We start from the raw sequence: 27,435 nt of genomic DNA, 5'->3' as shown, positions 1-27,435 counted from the left end.
CGGGCAGAGGGAGAAGCAGACTCCCCGCTGAGCAGGAAACCAGATGTGGGACTCCATCCCAGGACCCAGGATCACGACCTGAGCCTTCAAGGCAGACGCTTAACCCACTGATCCCCAGGCGCCCCGAGATACACGTTTCTTATAGAATTAAAAGCCTTTGATAGTTCACTACTGAAGATGTATGTAAATGAACTCACTACATATCCTGTAAAGAAATACCGAGAATAAGAAAAATAAATAAATAAATGCCTTTAAGGTCTTATTTAAAAGCTGAATCAATTTGAAGGAAAACATTAAGGAAGTAACAGTTGACTCTTGAACCTGTGGGGGTTGGGGACATCAACCCCCCATGCGGTGGAAAATCCACATCTAAATGTTGACTCCCCAAAATTTTAACTACTAATAGCCTATGTTGACCAGAAGCCTTAAAGATAACATAAACAGGTGATGAACACATTTGGGGGAGTTTTTTGTTGTTGTTGTTTTTTAAAGATTTTATTTATTTATTTGACAGAGAGAGAGAGAGAGAGAGAGAGAGAGAGAGAGGGAGCGCACAAGCAGGGGGAGTGGGAGAGGGAGAAGCAGGCTTCCCACTGAGCAGAGAACCCCTTGTGGGACTCGATCCCAGGACCCCGGGATCCTGGCCTGAGCCGAAGGCAGATGCTTAACAACTGAACCACCCAGACACCCCTATCCTCAAATTTTTTAAAAATTAAAAATAAATAAACCAGCTCTTGGTTTTGTTGATCTTTTCTATGATTGCTCTGGCCTCTGTTTCATTTATTTCTACTCTGATCTTTATTTCCTTCTTTACATTAACTTCTGGCTTAGTGTGTTTTTTTTTTTTTTTTCTAACTCCTTGAGGTATAAAATTAGGCTGTTTATTTGAGATCTTTCTTTCTTTTAATGTCAGCATTTATCACTACAGACTTCTCCCTGAGAACTGCTTTTGCTGAGTCCCACGGGTTTGGGTAAGTTGTTTCCATTTTCGTTTGTTTCAAGATGTTTTCTTAAACGTCCCTTTCGATTTCTTCTTTGACTCACTGGTTTGTCTGAGTGTAGTGTTCAATTTCTGTGTGTTTGTAAACATTTCAGCTCTCCTCCTATTTTGGCTTCCGGTCTCATACCATTGTGGTTGTAAAAGTATTTGATATGATTTCAGTCTTCTTTGGTTTGCTGACTTGTTCTGTGACCTATCCCAGGACCTCCACTGGAGAAGGCCCCTCGTGTCCTTGAGCGGAAGGTGTATTCTGCTGCTGTTGGAGAGAATGTTCTGTGAATGTTGGTTAGGTCCACCTGTTGTGAAGTATGGTTCAAGGCCAACATTTCACCATTGATTTTTCTCTCCACGTGATCCATCCATCATTGAAAGTGGGATACCTAAGCCGGACTATTGCTGTCTTGTCCGTTCTGTTAGTATTAGTAAATTAGTAAATATATTAATATATTACATATACTATATTAATATATATAAGAAATATATTAATATTTAGGAACTCCAAAGCGGGGGGGCATATATCTATTTATGATTGGTACCTATTCTTGATGAATTTATCCCTTTCAGAGCGCCCGGGTGGCTCAGTCGGCTGAGTGTCTGCCTTCAGCTCAGGTCATGATCTCAGGGTCCGGGGATCGAGCCCCGCATCAGGCTCTCTGCTCAGCGGGGAGTCTGCTTATCCCTCCCCCGCCTTCCCCACCCATCCCTGGCTTGTGCAATCTCTCTCTCTCTCTCTCTCTCTCGAATAGATAAAATCTCAAAAAAAAAAAAAAAGTATTGCTTTTCATTATACAATGACCTTCTTTGTCTCTTATTACAATCTTTGGCTGAAAGTCTGTTTTGTTTGACTAAATACAGCAACCCTTGCTCTCTTTCGGTTTTTGGTTTCCAGGTGTGTTGAATTATCTTTTCTCAACCCTTCACCCAGAGCCTGGGTGTGTCCCTAAAGTTGAAGTGAGTCTCTAAGAGGCAGCATATACATGTGCCTTTGGAGAATTTAATCCATTTCCATTAATTATTAATACCTAGAGGAGCCTGGGGGGGCACAGTCAGTTGAGCATCCAACTCTTGATTTCTGCTCAGATCGTGATCTCGGGGTCGTGAGACTGAACCCTACATCGGGCTCCACACTGGGCGTGGAGCCTGTTTAAGATTCTCTCTTGCCCTCTCCCTCGGCCCCTCCCCCCAGCTGTTGTATTATTGATTACTAATATTGATAACAAAGATAATGTCATCTTGTGATTTTCTAGCTGTTTTGTAATTCCCTTGTTCCTTTCTTCCTCTTTTTCTATCTTCCTTTGTAAATTGATGACTTTCCATAGTGGGATGCTTTGATTTCCTTCCCTTTATCTTTTATGATTCCACTGAAGGGTTTTTGCTTTGTGGTTACCCATAAGGTTTAGTTAAAACCTCTTATAGATATAGCAGTCTATTTTATGCTGACAACTTAGATCTCCTACAAAGCTCTACCCTTTAACTTCCCACTCCCTTTTATGTTTCTAATGTCACAATTTACTGGTTTTATACTGCATATTTATTGAAAAATTATTGTAGCTATAGTTCTACTATTCTGGCCCTTTAACCATTATGCTAGAGTTAAGTGATTAACGTACCACATATTACAGTATTAGAATATTGTCAATTTGATTCTTTGTTTATTATTTATTTATTTATTTATTTATTTTAGTTATCTCTACACCCAACATGGGGCTCAACCTCATGACCCCAAGATCAAGAGTTACATATTCTACCAACTGAGCCAGCAGGTGCCCCACTCTTGTGCTTACTTTTATCAGTGTGTTGTATATTTTCATATGCTCTCCTCTTACTAATTAGCATTTTTCCTTCCAGCTTGAAGAACTTCTTTTAGCATCTCCTGTGAGACAGATGTGGTGGAGACGAACTCCGTCAGCTTGTGTTCATCTGGGAAAATTCTTATCTGTCCTTCATTTCTAAAGGCTAACTTTGCCAGAGAGGGTACTCTTGACTGGTAACATTCTTGATCATCCCACTCTCTGCTAGCCTGTAATGTTTCTGCTGGGAAGTCGGCTGATTGCCTTATGGGGGTTCCCTTGTAAGTTACGAGCTTCATATCTCTTGCTGCTTTTAAGATTCTTTTTCTTTTGGGCGCCTGGGTGACTCCGTTGTTGGGCGTCTGCCTTCAGCTCAGGTCATGATCCCAGCGTCCTGGGATTGAGCCCCACATCAGGTTCCCTGCTCGGTGGAAAGCCTGCTTCTCCCTCTCCCACTCCCCCTGCTTGTGTTCCCTCTCTCGCTGTGTCTCTCTCTGTCAAATAAATAAATAAAATCTTAAAAAAAAAAAAGATTCTTTCTTTGCTTTTTGATTGATTTATTATAATGTCTGGGAGAGGCTCTATTTAAGTCTATTGGTGACCTATAAGCTTCACAAACTTGGAGATGCAAAGGTCTCCCCAGATTAAGGGAGTTTTCAGCCATTACTTCTCTAAGTAAGTTTTCTGCCACTTCCCCTTTTTTTCTTCTTCTGGAACTCCAATAATTCACCAATTGTTTCTTTTAATGGTAATCAATACAACATATTGGCTTTTTTCACTCTTTCTCATTCTCTTTCATTTATTCTCCTCTGACTGGATAATTTTCGAAGTTCTGATGTTCAACCCCACAGATTCCTCCTCCCTTTGCTTGACCCATGTTGCTGCTGATAACATTCTAGGCATTTTTTTATTTCATTCATTTTATTCTTCCAGAATTTCTCTGTTTTTTTTTAATCATTTCTATCTCTTTGTTTAGCTTTTCACTTTGTCCATTTATTATTTTCCTGTTTTCACTGAATTGTCTCTCCATGTTTTCTTGTAGCTCAAGGAGTTTCCTTAAAACAGCTATCTGCATGTCTTGTTGGGTAAATCACACACCTCCGTGTCTTTGAAATACGTGACTAGGTTCCTATGCTCTCCTGGTGATGTCAGATTCCACTGACTTCTCATGTTGCTCAGGGTTCTGTGTTGCTGTCTTCACATCTGAGTAGGAGTTACCTCCTCCATCCTTTACTAACTGCCTTCGGTAGAGAAGATTCATAAATACCCACAACATGAGGCCCTTAAATTAGCACGATTTGTTCTCTGCCTTCTTCCTTTCTCTTCCCACATTTCTCCTGTGTTCTGTGCAGCCTCGGCTGTGTCATTGGGTCCAACATTCCACTGACACTCTGTCCCAAAAAAGCCAAGCAAAAAAAAAAAAAAAAAAAAAAATCCAAATGGATAATCCATTGAGTGGCCCTAATTCTCTGTATCCATCAGTGGCTGGTATGGCTTGTAAGAAAATCAAGCAAGAACTTCAACAGAAAAAAACAGGTGTATTGGTTGTGATCATGACCTTTTGAAAGTGACCCCAGGGACCTAAGACTCATCAGAAATCTTTAGGAGATGGGGCCCCTAGGTGGCTCAGTAGGTTAAGCCTGTGCCTTCGGCTCAGGTCATGATCCCCGGGTCCTGGGATTGAGCCCCAGATCAGGCTCTCTGCTTAGCTAGGAGCTTGTTTCCTCCTCTCTCTCTCTCCCTGACTCTCTGCCTACTTGTGATCTCTATCAAATAAATAAATTTAAAAATCTTATAAAAAAAATAAAGAAAGAAATCTTTAGGAGACTGTGGGCTGAAGTTAAAACTCCATGAGAGAATGGCCTGGGCTGCCAAAGGAAACCCAGGTCGACAAGGTCCTTGACATACTCGCCCTAAGAGTCTGTGAACTATTTTAACATGTCTAAGCCTTCTCATTTTGCAATTTCCAAACATGCTCTTGTTTAGTCTTTGAATGTGGACCAAAGAGCCTGTATGGGGCCATGAAAAAAGTTTCCACGTAATTCCGAATGAATTAATAATGAAGTGGAAAAAAAAACACACAAGAAAATATGGGTAGATACCTAATCATGGCAAACAAACAGGAACCAGGACATGAGCAAATATATAACACAAATTACAAGAGACATATTAAAAAGTTTGCCTCGAGGGCGCCTGGCTGGCTCAGATGATGGAGGATACAACTCTTCGATCTTGGGGTCATGAGCTCAAGCCCCATCACTGGGTGCAGAGCCTACTTTAAAAATTAAAAATAAAAAGTTTGCCTCTGATAAAAATTAAATGCAAATGAAAACAACAAGAAATTGTGATTTCTTTTCCCTATGAAATGGCCAAATATTTTTGAACATAGTGCTCAGAATGCAATTAGAGATACCCACAAAATACTGATTGCTATACAGTTAGCGTAACCATTTGGCAAAACTATTTAGCAACATACATCAAAGGTCTATAGTTTCTTGTTTCGAGCAAAACCACCACTAAAAATTTCTCCTTAAGGAAATAATAAGCATTTTTGAACAAAGATTTACACTGAGATAATTGCCACATTCTTCTTCACACCTGGAAAAAATGGAAAACAATCCAAATATTTAATTGTGGGAACATGTTAAAATGCATTATAGGACACACCCTCAGAATGAAATGTTAGGCCTATGTGAAAATTATTATCTTTGAAGATTTTTAGCAATATGAAAAAGTACTAAACATATGAAGTATATGGCCATATTCAAGACTCTGATTTTTATCAGAGTCTTTTTTTTACAGAAAATATCAGTGTATTACTTATAGGTATCTCACAGGTTTTTGTTTACTCCTTTTAGTATTTTCCAGTTTTTCAACTATGAATATAGTTAAAATGAATGAATATAGTTAAAAAACATCAAATTAAAATAAGAATATATTATGTCTGAACCTCTGAAATATTACAGAAATTAGATGGGTATTGCCTCTTAGAAGCTTTTGGGAGTCTTTAGATATTTTTCAACTAATTCAGATCTACATTTTTTGATGTGATGTTATTTATAACTATGGCTATGGACTCCATTAAGCGTTCACATGCATTTTTTTTTAATTTTTTCAATTTTTTAAGATTTTATTTATTTGACAGACAGAGATCACAAGCAGGCAGAGAAGCAGGCAGAGAGAGAGGAGGCAGCAGGGTCCCTGCTGAGGAGAGAGTCCAATGCGGGGCTCAATGCCAGGACCCTGCGATCATGACTTGAGCCGAAGGCAGAGGCTTTAACCCACTGAGCCATCCAGGCGCCCCAACCTTTCACAATGCATTTTAGTTCAAAATGTAGAAAACAATGACAGGAGTACAATTAGACCAAATTCTATTTTCCCCATTATGGATAAAAAAAAAAAATCACCTCGAGACATGCATTCTCAGAAGCAAAGCTAGTTTTCCTAGACTGTTTCCTTGCAGCCCCGCTAATGTCAGGGGAAGAGCAAGCCTCTGTGCAGAGCCCCTTCCTGCCCGAAACCCCCACCCTCGCGGTCGCACACACAGACCCCCGGGCACACGCAGGTCGGAGCACTCTCCTGGCTACAGCTGTCTTTTCTGTCTTAGAACTCTCTTTCACCGGTACTAAACAGCACAGTTCACAAAAACATATGCCACTCCCTTCCTCACTCAGATTTGGAAGGTTCCCAGTCTCCCCGGGGCATAATAGGCCAAGTCTGACGGCAATACGCAGGTCACATCTCACCTCTTCCGGACATGGTCTGCTGTCACTCCCACCCCATCCCTGTCCTCCATCCTCTGGTTGTGAGACTTTGCCCACGCCTTCCTTACCTGCACTTGTACACCGCATTCGTGGCTGGGGTCTTGAGAGGCAACTGCAAGTCCTGCGTGTAGGCTGCACTGAGGGTCAGGGCATCACCCTCGCAAGTCAGGGAAATCAGGACCAGCCGAGGCTCCTGCCGGGCCGTCACCATGTTCCCCTTCTCGTTGATCACCAGCCAAAACCTGCCGTGGTCAAAACACAAGATCCGCACGTGGGAGCTTCAGGCATACGCTCTTCTCTTTGATTTCCTCCCTGTCAGCCTGGTGTGTGAGTCTGTGTGTCTGTGTGTCTGTGTGTCCATCCTAAACATCAACTCAGCAGCACAGCACCACTCAGTCTGTCGGTTAATTTCAAAGGGTTTAGGAACCGGTCCAGCATCCGGTATCTCTAAGATCTTCAGAACATTCTGAACTCCGGGGTGGCACAGAAATCAAAGATGTTATCATATTTTCATTTCAACGGCCAGAAATTCTGACCCGTTTCATTAAACGTGCCCCAAAGAGATGACAACAAACTATTTCCCAGAGAGAGGCTAACGGCACCGGGAGGTACTTGCCTGGCACACACTAGGCCCCAGGCTCCAGCAGCGCATAACAAGACGGTTGCTCTCTTGTCCTCTATAAGACACCACTTACACCTTGGCAAATCCACCCCTACTTTCTTAAAAAAATTAATTTCAGTATTCAGGGAGGTGAATTCTGCAGTTTGCTCCCAGGTTTATTGATACCATGGACAAAATTTTTTCTGGCACAAAACTCCTGATCTAGAGGTACCTGCCAGAAAAAAGATAAAAGAAGAGCGATTGGAAACTGTTCCGGGGTGGGGGTGGGGAGTCCTTTGTACAGGTCGCTCCTCCGCTGCACATATGGGAGCTAAACCTACGGACACGCTGGTAATTTCAGTTCACGCTGGATCAAGCGATTACAGTTAGAAAAGTCAGCTTGTGCCTTCGGAATCCATAAACAGAACTTGCCGGTAAATAGAGGAGGTTGTTAGAGAGCTTCCTTGCATCACTTTAGTGGGTTATTATGGCCGAGATCCTTCAGCTACACTAGAGAACAAGGTGAGTGGGAGCCCCTCCCTGAACCGCCCATTCACTGGTCCTCACCCTGGACCCCGCCGGAGCTCTGGCCTGCTCCAAATCCTTCGTACCAGCACATGAATATTCTCCTGCAGGTCATAATTCTTCCAGGTAACGATGGCAGCCTGATCTTTCCTTTCTTCTTAATATTTTGAAGTAATCTCTATACCTAACGGGGGGCCTGAACTCAGGACCCCAAGATCAAGGGCCTGAGGCTCCTCCCACTGAGCCCGCCGGGCATCCTGCAGTCTGATCTTTCCCAACCACCCATCTAATCGTGTCACCCCCCCCCCCCGAAAAATCCCTTCATGGCTCCCGCTTTCAGGATAAAACCCGAACTCTTTGGCCAGGCAGGCAAGGCCCTGCATACCCCAGCTGCCTTCATAACTCCCTATGCCCTCACACAGGCCAGCCTTTTCCTTTTTAATTTTTTTTTTATTGTAAAGTATATATAACATAAAATGCCCGGCATGCTCTTGGGTATGTCCAAAAGGATTGAAAACAGGGCCTCACACCGATCCTTACCCACAACACCGAAACGTGGAAACAACCCAAGACAGAAAATGGGTATTTTTTTAATGTGTTTTTAACCATTTTAGGTGCACAATTCCAGGGCATTAAGCACCTTCACAATGTTATGCAACCATCACCATCAATTTCAAAAACTTTTCATCATCCCAAATAGAAACTTTAGCCCCATGAAGCAATAACTCCCCATTCCCCCCGCCCCCTGAGCCCCTAGTAAACTCCAATCCACTTCCTGTCTCTGAGAATTTGCCCACTGCAGCGATTTCATATAATTAGGATCATATATCTGTCCTTTTGTGTCTGGTTTATTTCACTTAGCATAATGTTTTCAAGATTTATCTATGCTGGGGGCACGTGGGTGACTCAGTGCCTTAAGCCTCTGCCTTCAGCTCAGGTCATGATTGCAGGGTCCAGCCCCGCTGCTGGCTCTCTGCTCAATGGGGAGCCTGCTTCCCCGTCTCTGCCTGCTTCTCTGCCTACTTGTGATTTCTCTGTCAAATAAGTAAATAAAATCTTTAAAAAAAAAAAAAAAAAGAGGGGCACCTGGGTGGCTCAGTGAGTTAAAGCCTCTGCCTTCTGCTCAGGTCATGATCTCAGGGTCCTGGGATCAGGCCCCACATCGGGCTCTCTGCTCAGCAGGGAGCCTGCTTCCTCCTTTCTCTCCCCCTGCCTCTCTGCCTACTTGTGATCTCTCTCTGTCAAATAAATAAATAAAATCTTTAAAAAAAAAAAAAAAGGTTTATCTACATTGTAGCGTATATCAGAACTCCATTCCTTTGTGGCTGAACAATATTCCATTGTGCAGAGATGTTTATCCACTCATCTGCGGGTGGGTATTTGGGTTGATTCCACCTTTGGCCACGGTGGTGTAGACATATCTGCCCGGTTTCAATTCCTTCCCGTAATTCTCTAAGAACTCACTCATCTTTCCCCCAGCATACTTTCCGTCCAAATCCGGGTCTTTACCCAGCTTCCTCGGTGTCTCTCTCTAGAATGTTCCTCTCCCAATTTACTTGCCTGGAAAGTTCATAATTATTTGAAAATTCGTGAATTTTCAGTTCAAGTGAGGAAGTCATGCCTGCCCACCCCAGGCGGTTTCTGGCGCTCCCTGGCACTTGCCACACTGAGTACAGTAAGCCTTTGTTGACGTCTCCCAATCATACTTGGTGGTAGTGGGTGGACAAAAATACGGTTGGCCACAATACAGGCTCTGATTGTTACTTATTAATATATGAGCTCAGTAACTATTCCCAGTCCATACAGTAAAGTGATAATGCCCTTTGCCTCTGGGGCCTACAAAACGAATTCAATAAAGTCGACCATCTTGCAGAGTTGGGGAGCTCCGTACAAACCACGAAATATCTAGGACTCTTGGCTTCCTTCCTGCAGCAAAGACGCATAGCTCACCCTTCACTGATGCTGAGAGTCGCCTCTGTCCGCGGGGGCTGCAAGGCGGGAAGGCTACAGCAGCGCTCGGCTCTGCGCTCCCTGCAGACGCTTGAAGCGCAGCCTCACAACGAGGCTCCGGGCTGGCCTGACGCCCGACCCAGAGGAGAAGCAAGCCGCTCGCTCGGGGCCTCTGCAGCCTTCCCTGCACCCCGAGGCTTCACGCAGATCGTGAGCACCCACACAGGGTTTGACTAACAGGACCTCACAAAGCACCCGCGTGCTCAAGAGAAAAGAGAGTCCTGGTTCCTCGGCTCGGGGGGCGCGGGAGCTCGGCTTGTTCATCCCTGCAGGAGGCCTTGCGACAATTCGGGAAAAGGGCAGCGCAACAGCACTTCTAAAGCGGCCGGAAGCTTAAACTGCAACAGCTGTCCTAAGGACTATGCGCCCCACCTGGGTGCGCTGCAGGAGGGCTGGGCTCCGCGGCCCCAAGTCTCCCCAAGTTCTCCAGAGACAATTAATAAAACGAATGTGGCGGGACCAATCCCTGGACGCTCGTCGCCTCCGCTAGACGGAGCTGAAGTCCGCTTGCACACGCAGCCACCTGGGCGCCAAAACCAGTCCCCGGCAGGAGCGCAGAAGGGAAAGCGCCGGCGGGAGGCGGAGAGACAGCTGTCTCCGGGGACTGGGTCGGGACACAGAGGCCCAGGGTCCCGGGCTCCCGGGGTCCGCTGACGGGAGGTAGTGCCCCTCGCTCTCTTTGTCCTTGCCCCATTGTAAGGGAAGGACAGACCTACGGGCGGACTCTGCAGACCACCCGCGCAGCCCCGGCCCAGCCTTACCTGTCCCGCAGGTGGCCGCAGCGCAGCCCCAAGGCCGTGCACTCGGCCGCGCTCACCGGCACCCCCTTGCACGACTTGACCGGGTAGATCCAGAGCTGCGCCACGGTGCCCACCTGCCGCAGCCGCCGGCGCCGCCTGCAGCGCGCACGGCGCCAGGCGACCGTCCCCAGCGCCACGGCGGCCAGTCCCAGCGCGGCCGCCCCGAGCCAGGCGGGCCGGGACGGCGCGGGGAGGCCGAGGCGGCCCAGAGCCGACGAGCCGGCGGCGCCCATGGCCGAGCGGGCGGGAGCGCGGGCGGCGGCGGCAGCTCCGGCGGGGCCCTCCACGGACGCCCAGCGGTCACCCGGCCAGAGCGCGGCCGCCGCTGGGGCTGGGAGGGAGGCGCGGCCCTTGGCCCGGAGCCGAAAGGGCAGGCCGCTCCAGAACCCCTTCCGGGCGCTCCGGGTACCGCGGTCTTCGCCTGAGGGTGGCCCCCGGGGCGCCGGCGGTGGGAGGTGGTGGCTCCGCTTCGGCGGGTGCTCGGCCCGCAGCCGCCTCCGCCTTCCGCGGCCCGCGTGGCCCTCCCCCACGATCGCTGCAAGCGACACTTTCTTTACGTGTTGGCGCGGTTTTACAAAACCTCAAGTGGTCCGAGATCCCAAACTTGCGGGACAAAGCGAGATTTCTAAGTCAGAAATCCGGCGGCCGCGAGGTCCCTGCCGTGCGGGTAATGGGGCGCCGGTGGGCACGACGCGGCCGGCACGGAGCGTCCCGCTGCCCGCCGCCGCCCTCCCGCCTGCCACGCGGGACCAGGGAGCTTGCGGGAGTGGGAATCGGGGCGGACGGACGCGGTCAGCCGCCCAGGGCCCGCGAACCGAGCCTGGAGGGGAGCCAGCGGCTGCTGGGGTTCGGGGGTCGGAGCAGCACTGAGCGGCGAAAAGCGCCCTCTGCTGGGTCTGGGGCACAGGGCGCGCCCGGCCGCCTTCCCCGCACTCGGGGTTTGGGAGGCGGGTCCTGGCCCAAAGTCCCTTGGCTTCTTCAGGGCTTTGAAGGGACCGTCCACCAAAGCAGCAGGCACTGACCTCAGTCACGTGTCTCTTTCAATCGGGTCATGTTTTAAACAACAGGGTCAACCATCAGGATCAGGGTGGTTTAAGAGTCTTGGGCTCCGGTTTCATGGGCCAGACTTTAAAAATTACTCTGACACTTGTTAAAATGTAAGGAAGACTTCTTTTGAGACTACTGCTCATCTAAGATCAGGAGCAAGATGAGGATGTCCACCCTCTCACTTTACTCGACAGGGTGCTGGAAGCCCTAGCAGAGCAATTAGGAAAGAAAAAAATAAAAGGCATCCAAATCAGAAAGGAAGAAGGAAATCTCTGTGTTGCAGATATCATGATCATATATTTGGAAAACCCAAAAGATACCACCAAAAACTATTAGAATAACTGAAGTCAGTAAAAAAAATATACAAAAATGAGTTGCATTTCTATACAGAACAACAAACCATCAGAAGGAGATATTAAGAAAAATAATCCCATATATATATAAAAGAATAAAGTATCTGGGAATAAATTCAACCAAGGAGATGATGGATCTGTACACTGAAAATTAGAAGATATTAATCAAAGGAATTTTTTTAAAACATTTTATTTATTTATTTGATAGAGAAGGCAGAGAGGCAGGCAGAGGGAGAGGGAGAAGCAGGATCCCTGCTGAGCAGAGAGCCCGACAAGGGGCTCGATCCAAGGACCCCAGGACCATGACCTGAGCCCAAGGCAGAGGCTTAACCCACTGAGCCACCCAGGTGCCCCTAATCAAAGGAATTAAAGAACACAGAAATAAATGCAAAATTGTTCCATGCTCATGGATTGGAAGAATTAATATTGTTAAAATAGCCACAGAACACAAAGAAAGCTACAGAGTCAATGCAATTTCTATCAAAACTCCAATGGCATTTTTCAAAGAAATAGGAAAAAAAACAATCTTAGGTTATCCGGCTGGCTTAGTTGGTGGAGCGTGTGACTCTTGATCTTGGAACTGTGAGTTCAAGCCCATGTTGGGTGTGGAGATCACTTAAAAATAAAATCTTTAAAAATAAAAAAAAAATTTAAAAAGGTAAGAAAAAGACTCCCAAAATTTGTTTGGAACCACAAAAGACTGTGCATAGTGTTGGGGAGGATGTGGAGAAAAGGGATCCCTTGTACACTGTTGGTGGGAATGTAAATTGCTGCAGCCACTATGGAAAACAGTATGGAGGTTCCTCAATAATTTAAAAACAGGGGCACCTGGGTGGCTCAGTCAGGTAAGCATCTGCCTTCGGCTCAGGTCATAATCCGAGGGTCCTAGCATCGAGCCCCGCATTGGGCTCCCTGCTCAGCAGAGAGCCTGCTTCTCCCTCTCCCTCTGTTGCTCTGCCTGGTTGTACTATCTCTCTGTCAAATAAATAAATAAAATCTTTAAAATAAAAAAATTAAAAACAGAACTGCCATAGGATTCAGCAATTCCACTTCTGGATATTTATCCAGAAAAACACTCACTTAAAAAGATTTATGCACCCCTTGTTCACTGAAGCATTATATCCAACAGCCAAGACATGGAGACAACCTCAGCGTCCACTGGACAGATGAACAGATGAAGAAAATGTGGTGTCTACCTACAATGGAATATTATTCAGCTTTATTTAAGAAAAAAATCCTGCCATTCAAGATAAAATGGATAGATCTTGACAGCATTATGCTAAGCGACATAAGTCAGAGAAAGAGAAATACCGTATGATCTCATTTATAAGCGGAATCTAGAACAAAAACAAGAGTACAAACAACCCATAGATACAGAGAAGAGACGAGTTTACCAGGGGCAGCAAGTTGCGGGGGAGCAAAATCAATAAAGGTGGTGAGAAGACCCAAACTTCCAGTTGTAAGAGAAAAAGTTTCTAGGGACATAATGAACAGCATGTTGACTATAGTTAACATGTGTTAACTATGTGCTGTGTTGTGAATGTATAGAATATATATATATATATATATATAATACATAAGAATGATAAATAAAATCTCTTCTATTCTCTCATCCGACCCCAGGTCCCCCTTTCCCTGCCCCTGTCCTGTGAAAGCCAAGAACTGTGTTCTGAGCACAGGGGTCAAGGTTACTTCCACTGTCCTAGTACATCGGTGACCCCCTCTTCCAGGAATAAGCTGGAGAGAGAAGGGGCTTGGGTAAATCTAGCTTCTCACAGGTGAAACAGGAGAAATCTAGCTTCTCACAGACAAACGTTGATAGATGGTGATGTGTGCCCCGGTAACAGAGCAGAGAGCGATACACCTCAGCAAGACAGAGGACTTGAGCTCCGTATTCTCCATGTTCTCCACAGAAAGATAGCTCCTGGGCACTCAGTCTTTGTGTTTATCTCCTTCTGTAATTTCTCTTCAGAAATTTAGTTTTTATTTATTCATTTATGTCATCTCGACACCCAGCGTGGGACTTGAACTCGCGACCCCGATATCGAGAGTCGCATGCTCTTCTAAGCCCGCCAGGAGCTGCTCTCTTCAGAAACTTAAAAGGAAAGAATCTGCTTCTCTATTTCAATGGCTGACTTCAAAGTGTCCTTTGACAGTCTCCTCAAGGTCACTGGCCATCCTGTCTCAGTGGACCCTCTGTGTCGTGCATGATGCCCACCCCGCCACCCACCCACCAGGGGAGGTAATGTTTACGGAGCCCACTCCTAACTCTGGAAGGACGCCCTCTTGCTAGGCTACTAAAAAAGAGTAAAGAAAAATAAATGCCAGTAGACGTTCTAATATCAAATGAGAGAAGCCTTAAAGCAGACTCATAAATACCAGAGAAAAAGGTACAACTAAGATTCACATTTATTAATATTAAAGAAACCACAAAATTATAAGTCGGTTAATTTGTTCACATATTTCTTCGGTGAGGATTTTTGGTTAGCCATACCAAAATAGTTCATTTCTCTGTTACAAAAAAAATCATTTGCACCTAAAAAAAAAAAAAAAAAAACCATGTTCATGTTTTCCTCCTCTCTCTCCTGCTCTCAAAATTCCATTCTTTTTAAAATCCCATCTTTTCTTCATCATACTTGGAATCCCAGGCAGTGTATCTGGCAGTTACACACACATTGCTTCCAGATGGCTCCACAGAGGCTTAATCGAAAATAAAAACAAGATCTATAAAATCACTTCCATACACACGCACAACCCGATTCCAAAACCTGTGAGCAAAAGGTTGACAGGTTCAACAGCTACAGAAAGACCGACAACAGGAATTTGTGTTAACATGTAAAAGGCACCTCAGAAAACGGTGATCTCATTCCCTAAAACACGATTCTTGGAGCTTTCTTAAACGCTCATCAATATTAACGTCAGGGATCCAGAAGTGTAATCACCATAGTAACATTCAAAACAATTTCACAGACAGTGTGATTTATTTCAAAAGTCCTCATTACCTAAAATCTACTTATCTTCTTATTTCTGATTCGGCCTCGAATACTTTTCCTGCATTCACTCGGAGCACGCGTAACTTCAAAAAGCTGAAAATGGGGATTCACTTCCAGCTGAGGATGGCCGCAGACTGGTTCCCGAGGATGGCCCGGGACGGTGCTGTCGCTGCTGTGGGTGAAATCCTACGAAGGCGTCCCGGACCCGGAAACCTGAATCAATGAGAAGGAAGGACCTCTGGTTATTTGGTTATTTCTCCTACTGGTCGTAAATACCTCCAACACTCACAAAATGGTCCCTCGGTGAGGATAAAATGCAGGACACATAAACTACATCCTGCGCCAAATTACCTCCATGGGAAAAAGCAGCCCGTTAAGACTGAGAGGCCCACCCAGGTCTGGCAAGAGCCGAGCAGCCAGGATCTCTCCCACGGGACATGAGGGGCGCCCAAGGGAAGAACGCTTTGAAAGCCGTTGGTCAAGATGCCGAAATACACACCTTTATCCCACACCTCAATAATTCCACTTTAGCGATCTAACTTACAGAAAACACTTTATTGTAAAACGGCCCTGGAGCACCTACCTGGGTGGCTCCATCTGTTAAAGGTCTGACTTCAGCTGGGGTTGTGATCTCAGAGTCCCGGGATCGAGCCCCACCACAGGCTCCTGGCTCAGCAGGAAGGCTGCCTGTTCCTTTCCCTGTGCCCCCCACCTGCCTGTGCGTGTGTGTGCTCTCTCTCTCTCAAATGAATAAATAAAATCTTTAAAAAATAATAAAATATGATTTTGCATACAAAGATATATGCTATACTATTATGTGCCACAAAATTGGATATATTCCAAGTGTCAAATACTAATAAAATGGTGTTTAGAACACGGTGTATATTTCTACAATTCATGTTATGAAGCTGTCCCATCAGAAATGACATTTGAGAAGCCAGGAGGTCTACAAAAGTGTGTATGATACATACTTCTGCATATATGTATCTGATATACAGATGACACAGATCCCATATATATCACATGATACACAACATCTATCTGGATATGGTACGTATGATATACACATGTACATATTACATATGTCACACAGATCATGGCTACATTAAGCAAACAAAAAAGCAACCAGAATACAATCTTTAACAGTGACAGTGGGTGATTTCTTTCCCCAACTTCGCTGGTATTTTCTGAACTCATCGTGAGGAACGTGTACTCCATCTACAGTGGAACAGATGAACTCTTACAGAATGAATGTGTAAATGAATAAGTGACCCCGTGCAAATATTAACTGCTACCTTTGTACGGCTTTAACCAACCTGATATAGAGAATCCAGAACGTGGAAACCAGACTAGGCTCGCAATGGAGATGAGTAACATGACCGTGATTTTTAAAGCCCAGCAGCAATGCCCGCCAGAAAGGAAAGTTCTCCGTGCTTCTAAGGGGGTGGGCCGCGGGGCAAGCGTCCTGGGTTTGGATGGGAGACTGCTGGATGATAAGGCTAAGAGTTGCTCCGGGCCCAGTGGCCAACAGCATCTCGGCCACGTGCACTGTCTGGGCCCTCAGGCATCCCTCACCATGCCCACAGCTTAAGATCCATGTTCCCTTGTGCCTGGCCTCTCATGGCCCCTTCAAGCTCCAGTATCCCATGCAGGTGTGACCTAATTGACTTTATTAACCGGTTCATGAGTCACACAGCATCCCATCTAGCAAGGACAGGGGAGCTCCACTGAGCTAAACAAAAGTTTTTCAAGGCAGAGAAAAGACATAAAAAGATGAACCGAGGGGCGCCTGGGTGGCTCAGAGGTTTAAAGCTTCTGCCTTCGGCTCAGGTCATGATCCCAGGGTTCTGGGACCAAGCCCCACATCGGGCTCTCTCCTTGGTGGGGAGCCTGCTTCCTCCTCTCTCTCTCTGCCTGCCTCTCTGCCTACTTGTGCTCTCTCTCTGTAGAATAAATAAATAAATCTTAAAAAAAAAAAAAAAAAAAAAAGATGAACAGACTTCATTAGCAAGGAACACACTGTTGAGGCAAGGCTGCCCTCCGGAGAATGGTCTGCTAGTCGGCTTCCTACTTTCTGACCAGAAAGCTCCATGTTGCCCCATCAAAGGGTATATTCTAGGGGAACGGGAACTGCAGTCGGGTCAGGTAGGTTGGTTTACTGTCTTGAAGCCTTAACTGAGTGAAACCGCTTTAGGGCTGTGGTCTTCTTGTTAACAATTCCTCCCTTTGAACCAGACTCTCAGCTGAACCGAGAGTTGTGTTCAAAATCGAAGGCACGGGCGTCCGTCTCAGCCCTGCTGTGTGGGGCTCGCCGCTTCTGCTGGTCCCTCTGTGCGGCATTCCCCGGTGTCTGTGAAATTCCCACGTTACAACTCAAGGTCTGCATTCCCTACGTCTGTCCTCTGTTCCTCTTCTGCCATTTTAGTCTTGGGGAGATCATGGGCTTGGTGGCCTGTGGCTGGGATCAGACATTTAAAGTTTTAAAAGGATACGGGGGCATCTGGGTGGCTCAGTCGGTTAAGCGTCTGCGTTCAGCTCAGGTCATGATCCTGGGGTCCCAGGATCAAGCCCCGCATCAGGCGCCCTGCTCAGCAGGGACGCTGCTTCTCCCTCTCCCTTTGCTCCTCCCCCACTTTCCCTCTCTCAAATAAAAATCTAAAAAAAAGAAAGAAAGAAATAGAAAAAGGTTTTGAGAGGATACAAAGCAGTAGGAAGATGATTATAATCACTATAAATAGCAGGATAATCCCTGGTGTCTGGAGTTCACTTTGAAGCCTTGGTGCCCGAGACCCAAACCAATCAAGTCAAATTGATCAAAGACAGACCTCTCCACGGAAGGGGTCATCCTTTAGGCCAAGTGGCTTGCTCAGTGATCTTAAGTAAGTGAGTTTTAGTTTCCCCAGAAGTGTCAATCCAGGTACAGCAGGTGGTGTTGGCCACAGCACAAATACCTCCTTGCTCAGCTCAAAGGTAATCAAGAGGGGTCCTATTATCAAGAACTACTCTGGCAGAGACTCTGCAGATCTGCCCTGAGCAGCTACTGCTCCAGCAGCAGCTCGGCAATCACTATAAGAATTCAGAAATTAGCCCCATTGTTTTTTTAGAAACAGAAAGTGTGGTTGTCTGCGTGCATGAACCCAGGGTGTGGGGGGGGGGGGGGTGCAGAGGGAGAGAATCCCAAGCAGGCTCCACGCTCAGCACAGAGCCAGACACAGGGCTCAATCTCACAACGCAGAGATCATGACCTGAGCTGAAATCAAGAATTGGATGCTTAACTGACCGAGCCGCCCAGGCGCCCCGAAAATTAGCCTCATCGACATTTATTCCTAACTAGGGAAATAGGGATCCGTCAAAAGGAGTGAATCCCCACACTGGTAGGTCCCTTTTAACTCAACAAGGTAAATTTAGCCTTCGCAATGGCCTGCAACATAGAACGAGTGTGTTGTCTTTCCAAGCTAAGACCAGAGTAAAGGAAAGGCAAAGAAGGAGAAGGATTTCATGTACCTAGTATAAAGTCTTGATCTTGGTCTTGGGTGGAAGCAGTCGACAGCAAGTCCATGATTTCTCTTCCTCCTCAATTTAATTTCTAGGTCTTCATGGTCTGCATAGGACCAGGTGTCATGGAGAGGCCTTCTCCTGCTTTGTGATGTGTACCCAGACTTAACACCTTCTAGATTTGCAGCAGTGTCCATGGTCAGGAGCACCAGGAAACGTCTCTTTTGATGGGGCTAGAATAGCTGTCTTCCTCTGATGACGCTTCCAGGATACCTAGTCACCAGGCTCTACGCTGTGACTGACAGGATCCTTCGAACTGGGATCTGGGAAGCGTCTTCAACCTTATGACGATCAGAAGAAGGTTGTTTCTGGGCGCCTGGGTGGCTCAATGGGTTAATCCTCTACCTTTGGTTCAGGTCATGATCTCAGGGTCCTGGGACCGAGCCCAGCATCGGGCTCTCTGCTCAGCGGGGAAGTCTGCTCCCCCCTACCTCTCTGCCTGCCCTTCTGTCTACTTGTGATCTCTGTCTGTCAAAGAAATAAATAAAATCTTTATTTAAAAAAAAAAAAAGAAGAAGAAGAAGGTTGTTTCATTCTCTGCCGCTAGAATTCTAAAAATTTTGCAAGGTTATTGTTAAGTGAGTTAGTGCTTGATCACTGGAAGTCATGAAGGTAGACCCAAGTGGGAAACACACTTTTTAACAGTTTCTTTGCTACTACGGGGGCATCTGCCACAATTTTACAATGTCACAAAAAGAAGGCTTGGTATTACCCCTTATCTGACAATGCTTCTCATATACTGAATAAGCCTAATGAGTTGAACAAATCTTTTGGAATGTTCGAGGTCAAAAAGAGTTAACAGACCGAAAGTGCAGGAAAAAAAAAAAAAATCTAGTTTGTCTTTTTAATAGGAAACCCAAATTATAATTTTCACCAGCTTACTTTTGATAATAAAACTTATTTTTAATTCTATTCATTTGAATCCTAGCCAGCTCGACCACACATTGAAATTCCTTTTCAAGGATTCTTTTCCACAAACCTTCTACAACTTTATTATTCTTTTTAAAGATTTGATTTATTTACTTGAGAGACAGAGAGAGAAAGAGTATGAGCAGGGGGGAGGCAGTGGGAGAGGGAGAAGCAGACACCCCACTGAGCAGGGAGCCCAAGGTGAGGCTCGATGCCAGGACCCTGGGATCATGACCTGAGCCGAAGGCAGATGCTTAACTGACTGAACCACGCAGGTGCCCCAAGTCAGGAATTTTCCGATGGGCACCAACGAGATGGCCACCGGGGCCTCCATCCCCCAAAGGGCGATGGCGTAATCTGCATGGTAAGACGCCTCCTCTCCTTCCCTAAGGGAAGGTGATCCTCTGGAACAATCCTTTTCTTTTGCTGACAACCTTCTTGCCCACCCTTATTTCTAACAAAACCTCATACAGCTCCTCAAAGCTCCCTGCTGCTGGCTGGCTGGTCTGCTGCCAGATTCAGGAACTGCTAACTAGAGCCAGTTACATCTTCAAATTTATTTGGTTGAATTTTGTGTTTTAACAGCTCCTGACAATGATGTATAGATTAACCAAGAAAACTGTGAGAACTTAGGCAGAGTCAGTCATTCTCCCGAGCTACTATGTTTTCCTTAGACGGGGGCGCCTGGATGGCTCCGCTAGTTGGGCAGCCAGTCCTGATCCTGGCTCCCGTCCTGATCTCAGTGAGCTCAAACCCGACACGGGGCTCCACACAGGGTGTGTAGTCCACATATACGTGTGTGTGTGTGTGTGTGTGTGTGTGTGTGTGTGTAGCATATATATAAATTGTAAGAGACAGCAAATACTTATTTGCTAGTAAACTCAAGTAAAATAAAAGTTTTACATTTAATATTGATAACTCTAAAGATGTTGTAAGGGCCTAATATCTAGCCAGAGCAGCCTCACCTCGGTTGAACAGCCATTTTGTTGTTTATGCAGTAGAACTTAAATTGACCCTACCCCGCCCCCGCCAGGGGAACTTGCTTAAAACCAAGTCCAGGAAACCAGTCCCAGGTAACAAAGCCCAAATACAAGGGTGGGTCAGGCCAGGTGGGGACATCCAATCAGTGGGGGGGGCGCATACTGTCTCCCTAGCTACCAAGGAGTGTGTGCCCCACCCTTGCGGCGCCTTTTGAGCCCCAATTCTAATATCTACCAATTCTAATATCTAATTCAAATATCTACCAGGATGAATTGTAATTCTTTTGGCCACCCGTGTGTGACCTAGCATGACTGTGCAGCTTTCTGTGTTACAATGTCCTTGGCCACTTGTGTGTGGCCAGGCCCAGCCACATGGCCTTTGCCTTTAAAGGCTGGTCTGTGGGGCAGGGAGGGGTCACCCTCTCTGTAAGGAGCAGCCCTGACTGGTCTGTTTGACGGTCGGTTTGATTCTTGATGCTTGGCGCGAAATAAAGCTTTGCTTGACCTTCGCTTTGTATCAGTCTCGCTCCTTTGACCATGGACCCATTATTGGGGGACCCAACAATGTATCTATTTTAATGAAACCAAACAACTTTTTTCTAAGATTTTGTATATTACTTGAAAGAGAGTGAAGGGGAGAGAGCACGCGCACAAGCTGGGGAAGGGAAAAGCCCACTCCCTGCTGCACGCCGGATTCAATCCAGGACTCTGGGATCAAGACCTGAGAAGGCAGATGCTTAACTGACTGAGCCACCCAGATGCCCTAAATCAACAAACTTAAATTAGCTTTAACACAAAACATTTCCTCAGATCTCATGAAGCTGGAAAACATTTGGGTTAATTTCTATCTTTTCCAGAGTTGTTCTAGAATGTCCACGCCTTACAAATGCTTGTCTTCCCAGGCACCTGTGTGGCTCAGTGGGTTAAGCCTCTGCCTTCGGCTCAGGTCATGATCTCAGGGTCCTGGGACCGAGCCCCACAGCAGGCTCTCTGCTCAGCAGAAAGCCTGCTTCCCCCACTCTCTCTGCCTGTCTCTCTGCCTATAAATAAATAAAATCTTAAAAAAGAAATGAGAAAAAAAAATTTTTTTAAAAAACACAAATGCTTGTCTTCCAACCAACTAAACAGAGCTCTTTCACAAATTACTTTTAGCAATACCATCCAGAGGAAGAAAAATGCCTCACACTTCTAACAGACACATAAACCCACAGATGTGAAAACCTTATAGTTACTCTTATTGCTGGAGAAGATTTCGAAGACTTTTATTTGTCTCTGGAATGAAGGAGGCTTGCGGGCGGCTGCGCACACGTGCCCTTACAGTAGTTCGCATTTTCAAAAACGCCTCTTTTCCTTTTTCTTTTTTTCCCTTAGTCTCAGATACCGGATCGGGAGCTGTGTTTAAACTTCGAAGACATGATACGATGCACAACTAAGGGACACAGAAAGAATGGAAGTTCCTCCGAAAAGGACTTTTGTTTCCGAGGGCCAATCAAGCCTTTGGAGACAGATAAGGGAAGTTTGGGGGTTGGTAAAGGAACAGGTGAGTTTGGAACTGCCCCTAGAGCTGACTTTTGGTTTGCAAAAGATCTGTCAGATAAGGACCGTAGTTCTACCTTCTTTAAAAAATTTAGATTCTGGGTTGATCCACCCATCCGAAGGTATTATCCTCGATTTACTTCTTTCCCTCCTGATATACGGTTCAAATTTTAAATGCTTCTCTTTTTTTTTTTTTTTTTAAGATTTTATTTATTTTATTTTAGAAAGAAAAAGCATGAGCAGGGGCAGGGAGGCGGGCCGTTGTGGACACACAGAGGGAGAGAGAATCTCAAGTCGACTCCGTACTCAGCACAGAGCCCGTGAAGGGCCTTCACTCCAGGACCCTGAGATCATGACCTGAGCCAAAATTAACAGTCAGACACTCAACCAACTGAGTCACCCAGGCACCCCAGATCTGAAATATTTTTGGCAATACCGAATAACCTCCCCTTGCGCATAAGACAGGTCCTCAACAAGGGTGCAAAGGATATTAACGTCCTGAAGGCTGGTGTCACTCCCGAGGACAGCCGGAAGAACGAGCCAGAAGAACGAACCAATAACCTGCGAGTTCCAGGCAGGCAGAAAGCCAAGCCCAGTTATGCAAAATGAGACCAGCAAAAGCAACAGCTCCCTCTGGGGAAGAAAGGATCCGTAAGGAATGCATTTGGGTTGGGAAAGGAAGGGACAATGTGGATGGACTTCTGTTTTTCTCTTTCAACTAAGTCCTACAGCCAGAGATTTGCAAGAGTTGATTCTGGTAAGAATGTTTACCTTCTGCTGGTTTCCACCCGTTTTCCTAGGAGCCACTCTGCAATGGTGACAACAAAAATCGTGGCTAATATTTACTGAGCATTTTCTGTGTTGGCTATCGAGGCTGTTCTTAGGTAACAGGCTAGAGCTTGGGCAAGACAAAATGGCCACACAGTGACCAGAGAGCTGAATGCAAACAGGCTCATTAATCCACAGGCCCTACCTAATCAGTGGGCTACTTACAACCAGGGAGAGTTCTAATATTACCAACAATGGGAAAATTCCCCAAGTCTCCATAAGCCCCTCACTCTGCCCTACAACTCTAGCCCCTCACTAGAATGTCCGAGCAGACACTCTCTCTTCTCTGTGCTGCCCCCTGCTCCCTGGCAGTGTAGTCAGTCAACTGCCTCCTTTGCTCTGCCCTGGGACACCTCACATTTCTGTGGCAATGAGGCACCTTTATATAAATGAAGCCTCAAAGTAACTACGATGACTGTTTTGTTGAGTACTGCCGTATTTCTACCTTGTCGATAAGGGTACGAGGCTGAGAGGTTAAATAACTCAACCAAGTTAGGAAAAGGATCTGCTAGGATTGGGACCTGTGTCCCAGGCGCTGGATCTAGGCAGTCTGGACTGGCATCCCATGTTGTCCCCAAGGCTGCTCGAGCGAGAAGGTGAAGAAAGAAAGTCAGGCCAGGATTAGAAAGGACAGTCAAGAATTTGACGTGAGGTGACTTTCGGAACTGGGTTATAGATTTTTATGAAAAGAGTTGCTTAAGGGATGCCTGGGTCGCTCAGTGGTTAAGCATCCGCCTTCAGCTTAGGTCATGATCCCAAGGTCCTGGGATGGAGCCCCGCATCGGGCTCCCTGCTCCGTGGGGAGCCTGCTTCTCCCTCTCCCACTCCCCCTGCTTGCGTTCCCTCTCTCGCTGCGTCTCTCTCGTCAAATAAATAAATAAAATATTTAAAAAAAGAAAAGAAAAGAAAGAAAGAAAAGAGTTGCTTAAAAACCTCAGTTTGAAGTCTTCCAAATGATTTTATTTCTATAATTTGGGGGGTGGACATTATGCTCCAGGCGTCAGGTTGCATTTGGCTGATGAAATCAGGTCAGAGAAAGTATTTCATGTTTTTCTCAAGTGGATTTTGCATAACTTACACATTTCCCCTCACTTTTCTATCAGAGACAGAAAAAAATCAACCTCGAACTCAAGACCTGCTCACCTTCATTTCCTTATCCCTTCCCGATCTGAGAACATCGCCCTGTCTTTTGCCGGGGCCCCTGCGTCAGTATCTTATAACCGAACGGGAAGCGGGAGAGCCGCCTGGGCGAAATAAATCAGATTGTGGAGGGAAGAAAAATAAAAGCCATTTTCCAACTTCAAAGAGCAGAACACAAACCACTCTCTCCCAAGAGTTAAAGCAGCAAAATGTAAAAACACCTCAACACAAGAAAATGTGGCTGTGGCCGCGAGGCAATGCATTCCAGCAGCAAAGCTGGCCCTGCACCTACCATGTCACTGAACCAGCTGGTACACGGGGTCACCGACTTTCAGGCCGCCAATTTTCTCCACTGAATAATAGACCCCAAAAAGTGGGGACGACTTGTATATTGCCTTCTCGGAAGGATCACACAGGCGGTAGCTGAAAGAAGCAAAAATTCATCATCAGGTACAAAAAGGAAGTCAGAATCTAAGTGCTCTCGAGAGAATTCAAGGGGCGCCTGGGAGACTCAGTGGGTTAAGCCTCTGCCTTCGGCTCAGGTCATGATCTCAGGGTCCTGGGATCAAGCCCCGCATCGGGCTCTCTGCTCAGTGGGAAGTCTGCTCCCCACTCCCTCGTCTCTGTGTCAAATAAATAAATGAATAAAATCTTTAAAATTTTTCAAAAAAAGGGAATTCAAGATGCCATTCCCAGATGACCTATACATAAGTAGCAAGCCTCTTCCACAACGTGGACAGAGAAGTCTGTGGGCCAGGAGCCTGTTTTCCTAGAAGCATCCTGAGGGTCTATACAATTTTTCCATGGTTTTAGTTGAAAAAACTTTAAGTGTTACTCAAAATAAGTGGTATGTTTAAAAAAAAAAAAAGTAAGTGGTATGTTCGCATGTGCAGCTCGGACTTCACAACTCCCGGAAACAAATGCCCACACAGTCTCAAAATGGAACTGCCTGCACTCGCCAAGTTCTTTTTTCTTTAATCAGTTAATTGATTTATTTGGGGGCAGGAGAGAAGCAGGCTCCCTGCTGAGTGCAGAGCCCAATGCGGGACTTGATCCCAGGACTCTGAGATGGTGACCTGGGCTGAAATAGAGTCAGATGCTTAACTCACTGAGCCACTCAGGCGCCCTCCAAACCTTCTGTTCAATGCTTGTAAATAATACGCTTCCCCCCCCACCCCAGGTTTACCAGCCCAAAACTGAGGCTCTTTGGTGAACAAAAATAAAGATACAGATGCAACAGGCATGAAGCAGGACGACTGACGAAGTTAATGTCTTTCAAAAGCCCTGTCTAAACAGAAAAAAATTAACTTCACCTCATCTCAAAAGTCAAAAAACGAAACACAACTGCATATCCGAAGGCTTCAAGAAATAACCTCTTCTCTAACTCAAAACCCCTGGAGACCAACAACAAGACAGAGAAAAAGAAAATAAAATAGAATATTATCTCCCAAAAATGTTGACTTCGTGTTAAAAACACATTCTCTATTGATAACTAAAGTCAGCTAATAAGAAAACACAACACCCGGGCCCAAAAGGTGGTCCCAGATAAACTCTGACAACTTGTTCCATTTCTGCTTTTCTCATATTTCAGTATGCAACTTCAATTAGCCTCATAATCCTTGATGTTGCGTCTAATGAAGAGATCCGAGGTACAATAAAAATATATAACTACAGCATTTGGGGTCTTCATTTGGACATGCCCACGTGATGTATTGAAAATTGACATGAGAGATCTGAAAATTTCCAAACACAGCATTAGACAATGAAAAATCTGTCAAAAGCGTTCGAAGATCCATCCACAAAAAAAAGAGGAAGCAATTAACCCACACACATGCCAACTAGAAGGCAGAGGGAAAGGTGCTCGGGCGGGGCACCTACCCCCACCGGCAGCTCTGGGATGGGGATAATATTAAAAACACAGCGGACACATGGCTATTTACCTCTTCAGGGTTTCCAGTGGCTCCTTCCGGTCTATCACTCCGGTATCTGGGTCTACAGTGGTCAAAATGCACCTGTTATTCAAGAACCAACGATTAAGCGGTGGTTAGGAACCATCAAATGGGCTGCCTCCCCCCGCCCGCCCAAAGGCTGACTCTCACAGAATCCTTCCTTACCTGGGGCAAGCCAAAACCTTTTTCATTTCTACGTTGCCAATCAGGAGTTCATCCCAAGTATCCTAGGAGGAAAGAAGTTACCTTTTGAATCAAAGCTTCATTCATCTCTAAGGCAGTTTACTGTTCAGCTAGTCCTAACTATGAAGCTAGCAGAGGAACGCAGAGACAGACACCGAGAAGCATCTCCCAAAGGGACCAAAGGGAGACGGCACTGGGATCCAGCCACCTCTTGACTCAGTGTCTCCAAAACCCAAGCCCCGTCAGCACATCAAGAACAGACTTCCTCTGCGGGGCCGTTTGTCGTGGGAATCACACATTAACTACGAGGCCAATTTCCTGACCTATAATGGGAAACATAGGGCTTGCAAGACAAGCCCACTTTGTCCTTAGAGCTAAGTTACAGTGGAAGCCAAGTTCAAATCTGATAGTTCTTTGTTGAATGTCTTCACCCATGGGAAGTCAGGTATGAGATAGACACATTCAACAATCACTCCCAGCTCCACAGAGAGACAGCCTGGGGCAGGGAGGGGGCGGGGGAGTGACCTTGAGTGCCAGAGCCACTGAACCTGATCTCAATTCAACTGAGGTTTGGAGGCCGAGGGTCTAAGGGATTTGAGGAGTAGTCAGTCCCCAAGAGAGGAAATGAAACATCTACTCCTCTCACGTGGTCTGGACTCTCCCCTCCCACCACCACTTCGGGGACAGGAGAGGGAGGCAGCATGGGGGGGGGGGGATACCTAACACATCATGTTTCCCCTTCCACCTCCAACAACCAGCCCCATTTCTCTTCCAGTGGTGCCCGAACCCCCAGGGCCCACAGCAGTGACTTAACAAACACAGGAAAGGTACTCCCGTTCCTAACTGGGTCTTCCCAGCTCACAAATCTGCTCCGGAACAGGCGCACAGCCGCGGTAAAGGTCCCTGCGGATGCCCGGGGTTCCCAGCCACCCCTTAGGAAAACACTGCTCTGTTCCAAACAGCCAGTTGACAAACCACGTTGTCCTTGCAAAAGGCAAGGACCCCCATGTAACAAGTGGGATTTCTATATCCCAGCCAGAACTTATTACAAGCTTTGTGCAAACGGGAAAAACATGCAAGATAACCAGAGCAGGTGGCTCAGCTGGCGGAATGTAACAGGGATCCCGCATGGGGAAGTGACCCATCGGCCACCTGCATGCAGCCCTGGTCTGGGGGCGGCAGAAAAGGCTGATGCGTTTTGCCACACGAGGGCGCCACCGCCACAGGAATGTGAGCCCATCAGCGCCCCCGCAGCTCTCCAACTCCCTCCCTTTCATGGTCTTTGCACAAATGATGATGAATTTCATACTTGAAAGCCACAGATCTGTGAAAATGCTGCCTTGTGACTGTGGCAGGAAGCAGGAAAGTCTGAAAAGTTCAATTAGGTGTCCTAGCTTAATAACACAGATTTATTCTGTAGACAAGTTTGTTTCTCTAAACTGGGTACTGCCTTTCTCTGGGCAGCACCCAGT

General features: G+C 46.2%; 2 protein-coding genes across 7 annotated transcripts in view; both read right to left on the bottom strand.

Annotated features, from left to right (window-relative positions):
- Window positions 1-11,347, bottom strand: part of MTARC1 (mitochondrial amidoxime reducing component 1) — a 58,274-nt gene extending 46,927 nt beyond the window's left edge. The window contains exons 1-2 of one of the 5 annotated variants that reach the window (XM_082703037.1): window positions 10,452-11,347; window positions 6,623-6,796 (exon numbers count right to left, since the gene is read on the bottom strand). In XM_082703037.1, coding sequence (XP_082559163.1) covers window positions 6,623-6,796; window positions 10,452-10,723 — 446 coding nt within the window. In that variant the 5' untranslated portion in view covers window positions 10,724-11,347. The remainder of the gene's footprint in view (window positions 1-6,622; window positions 6,797-10,451) is intronic. The other 4 variants (XM_082703039.1, XM_082703040.1, XM_082703041.1 and 1 more) reach the window with 4 other exon arrangements.
- A 2,934-nt stretch (window positions 11,348-14,281) lies between these two features.
- Window positions 14,282-27,435, bottom strand: part of MTARC2 (mitochondrial amidoxime reducing component 2) — a 31,746-nt gene continuing 18,592 nt past the window's right edge. Inside the window, exons 5-9 of one of the 2 annotated variants that reach the window (XM_082703043.1) lie at window positions 25,946-26,007; window positions 25,772-25,843; window positions 24,124-24,254; window positions 23,835-23,935; window positions 14,282-15,096 (exon numbers count right to left, since the gene is read on the bottom strand). In XM_082703043.1, the coding sequence (XP_082559169.1) occupies window positions 24,128-24,254; window positions 25,772-25,843; window positions 25,946-26,007 (261 nt within the window). In that variant the 3' untranslated portion in view covers window positions 14,282-15,096; window positions 23,835-23,935; window positions 24,124-24,127. The remainder of the gene's footprint in view (window positions 15,097-23,834; window positions 23,936-24,123; window positions 24,255-25,771; window positions 25,844-25,945; window positions 26,008-27,435) is intronic. The other variant, XM_082703042.1, reaches the window with a different exon arrangement.

This window comes from Mustela nivalis (assembly GCF_964662115.1).
Source record: "Mustela nivalis genome assembly, chromosome: 16".
Classification (NCBI taxonomy): domain Eukaryota; kingdom Metazoa; phylum Chordata; class Mammalia; order Carnivora; family Mustelidae; genus Mustela; species Mustela nivalis.
This window is presented reverse-complemented; position numbering and strand designations above follow the sequence as displayed.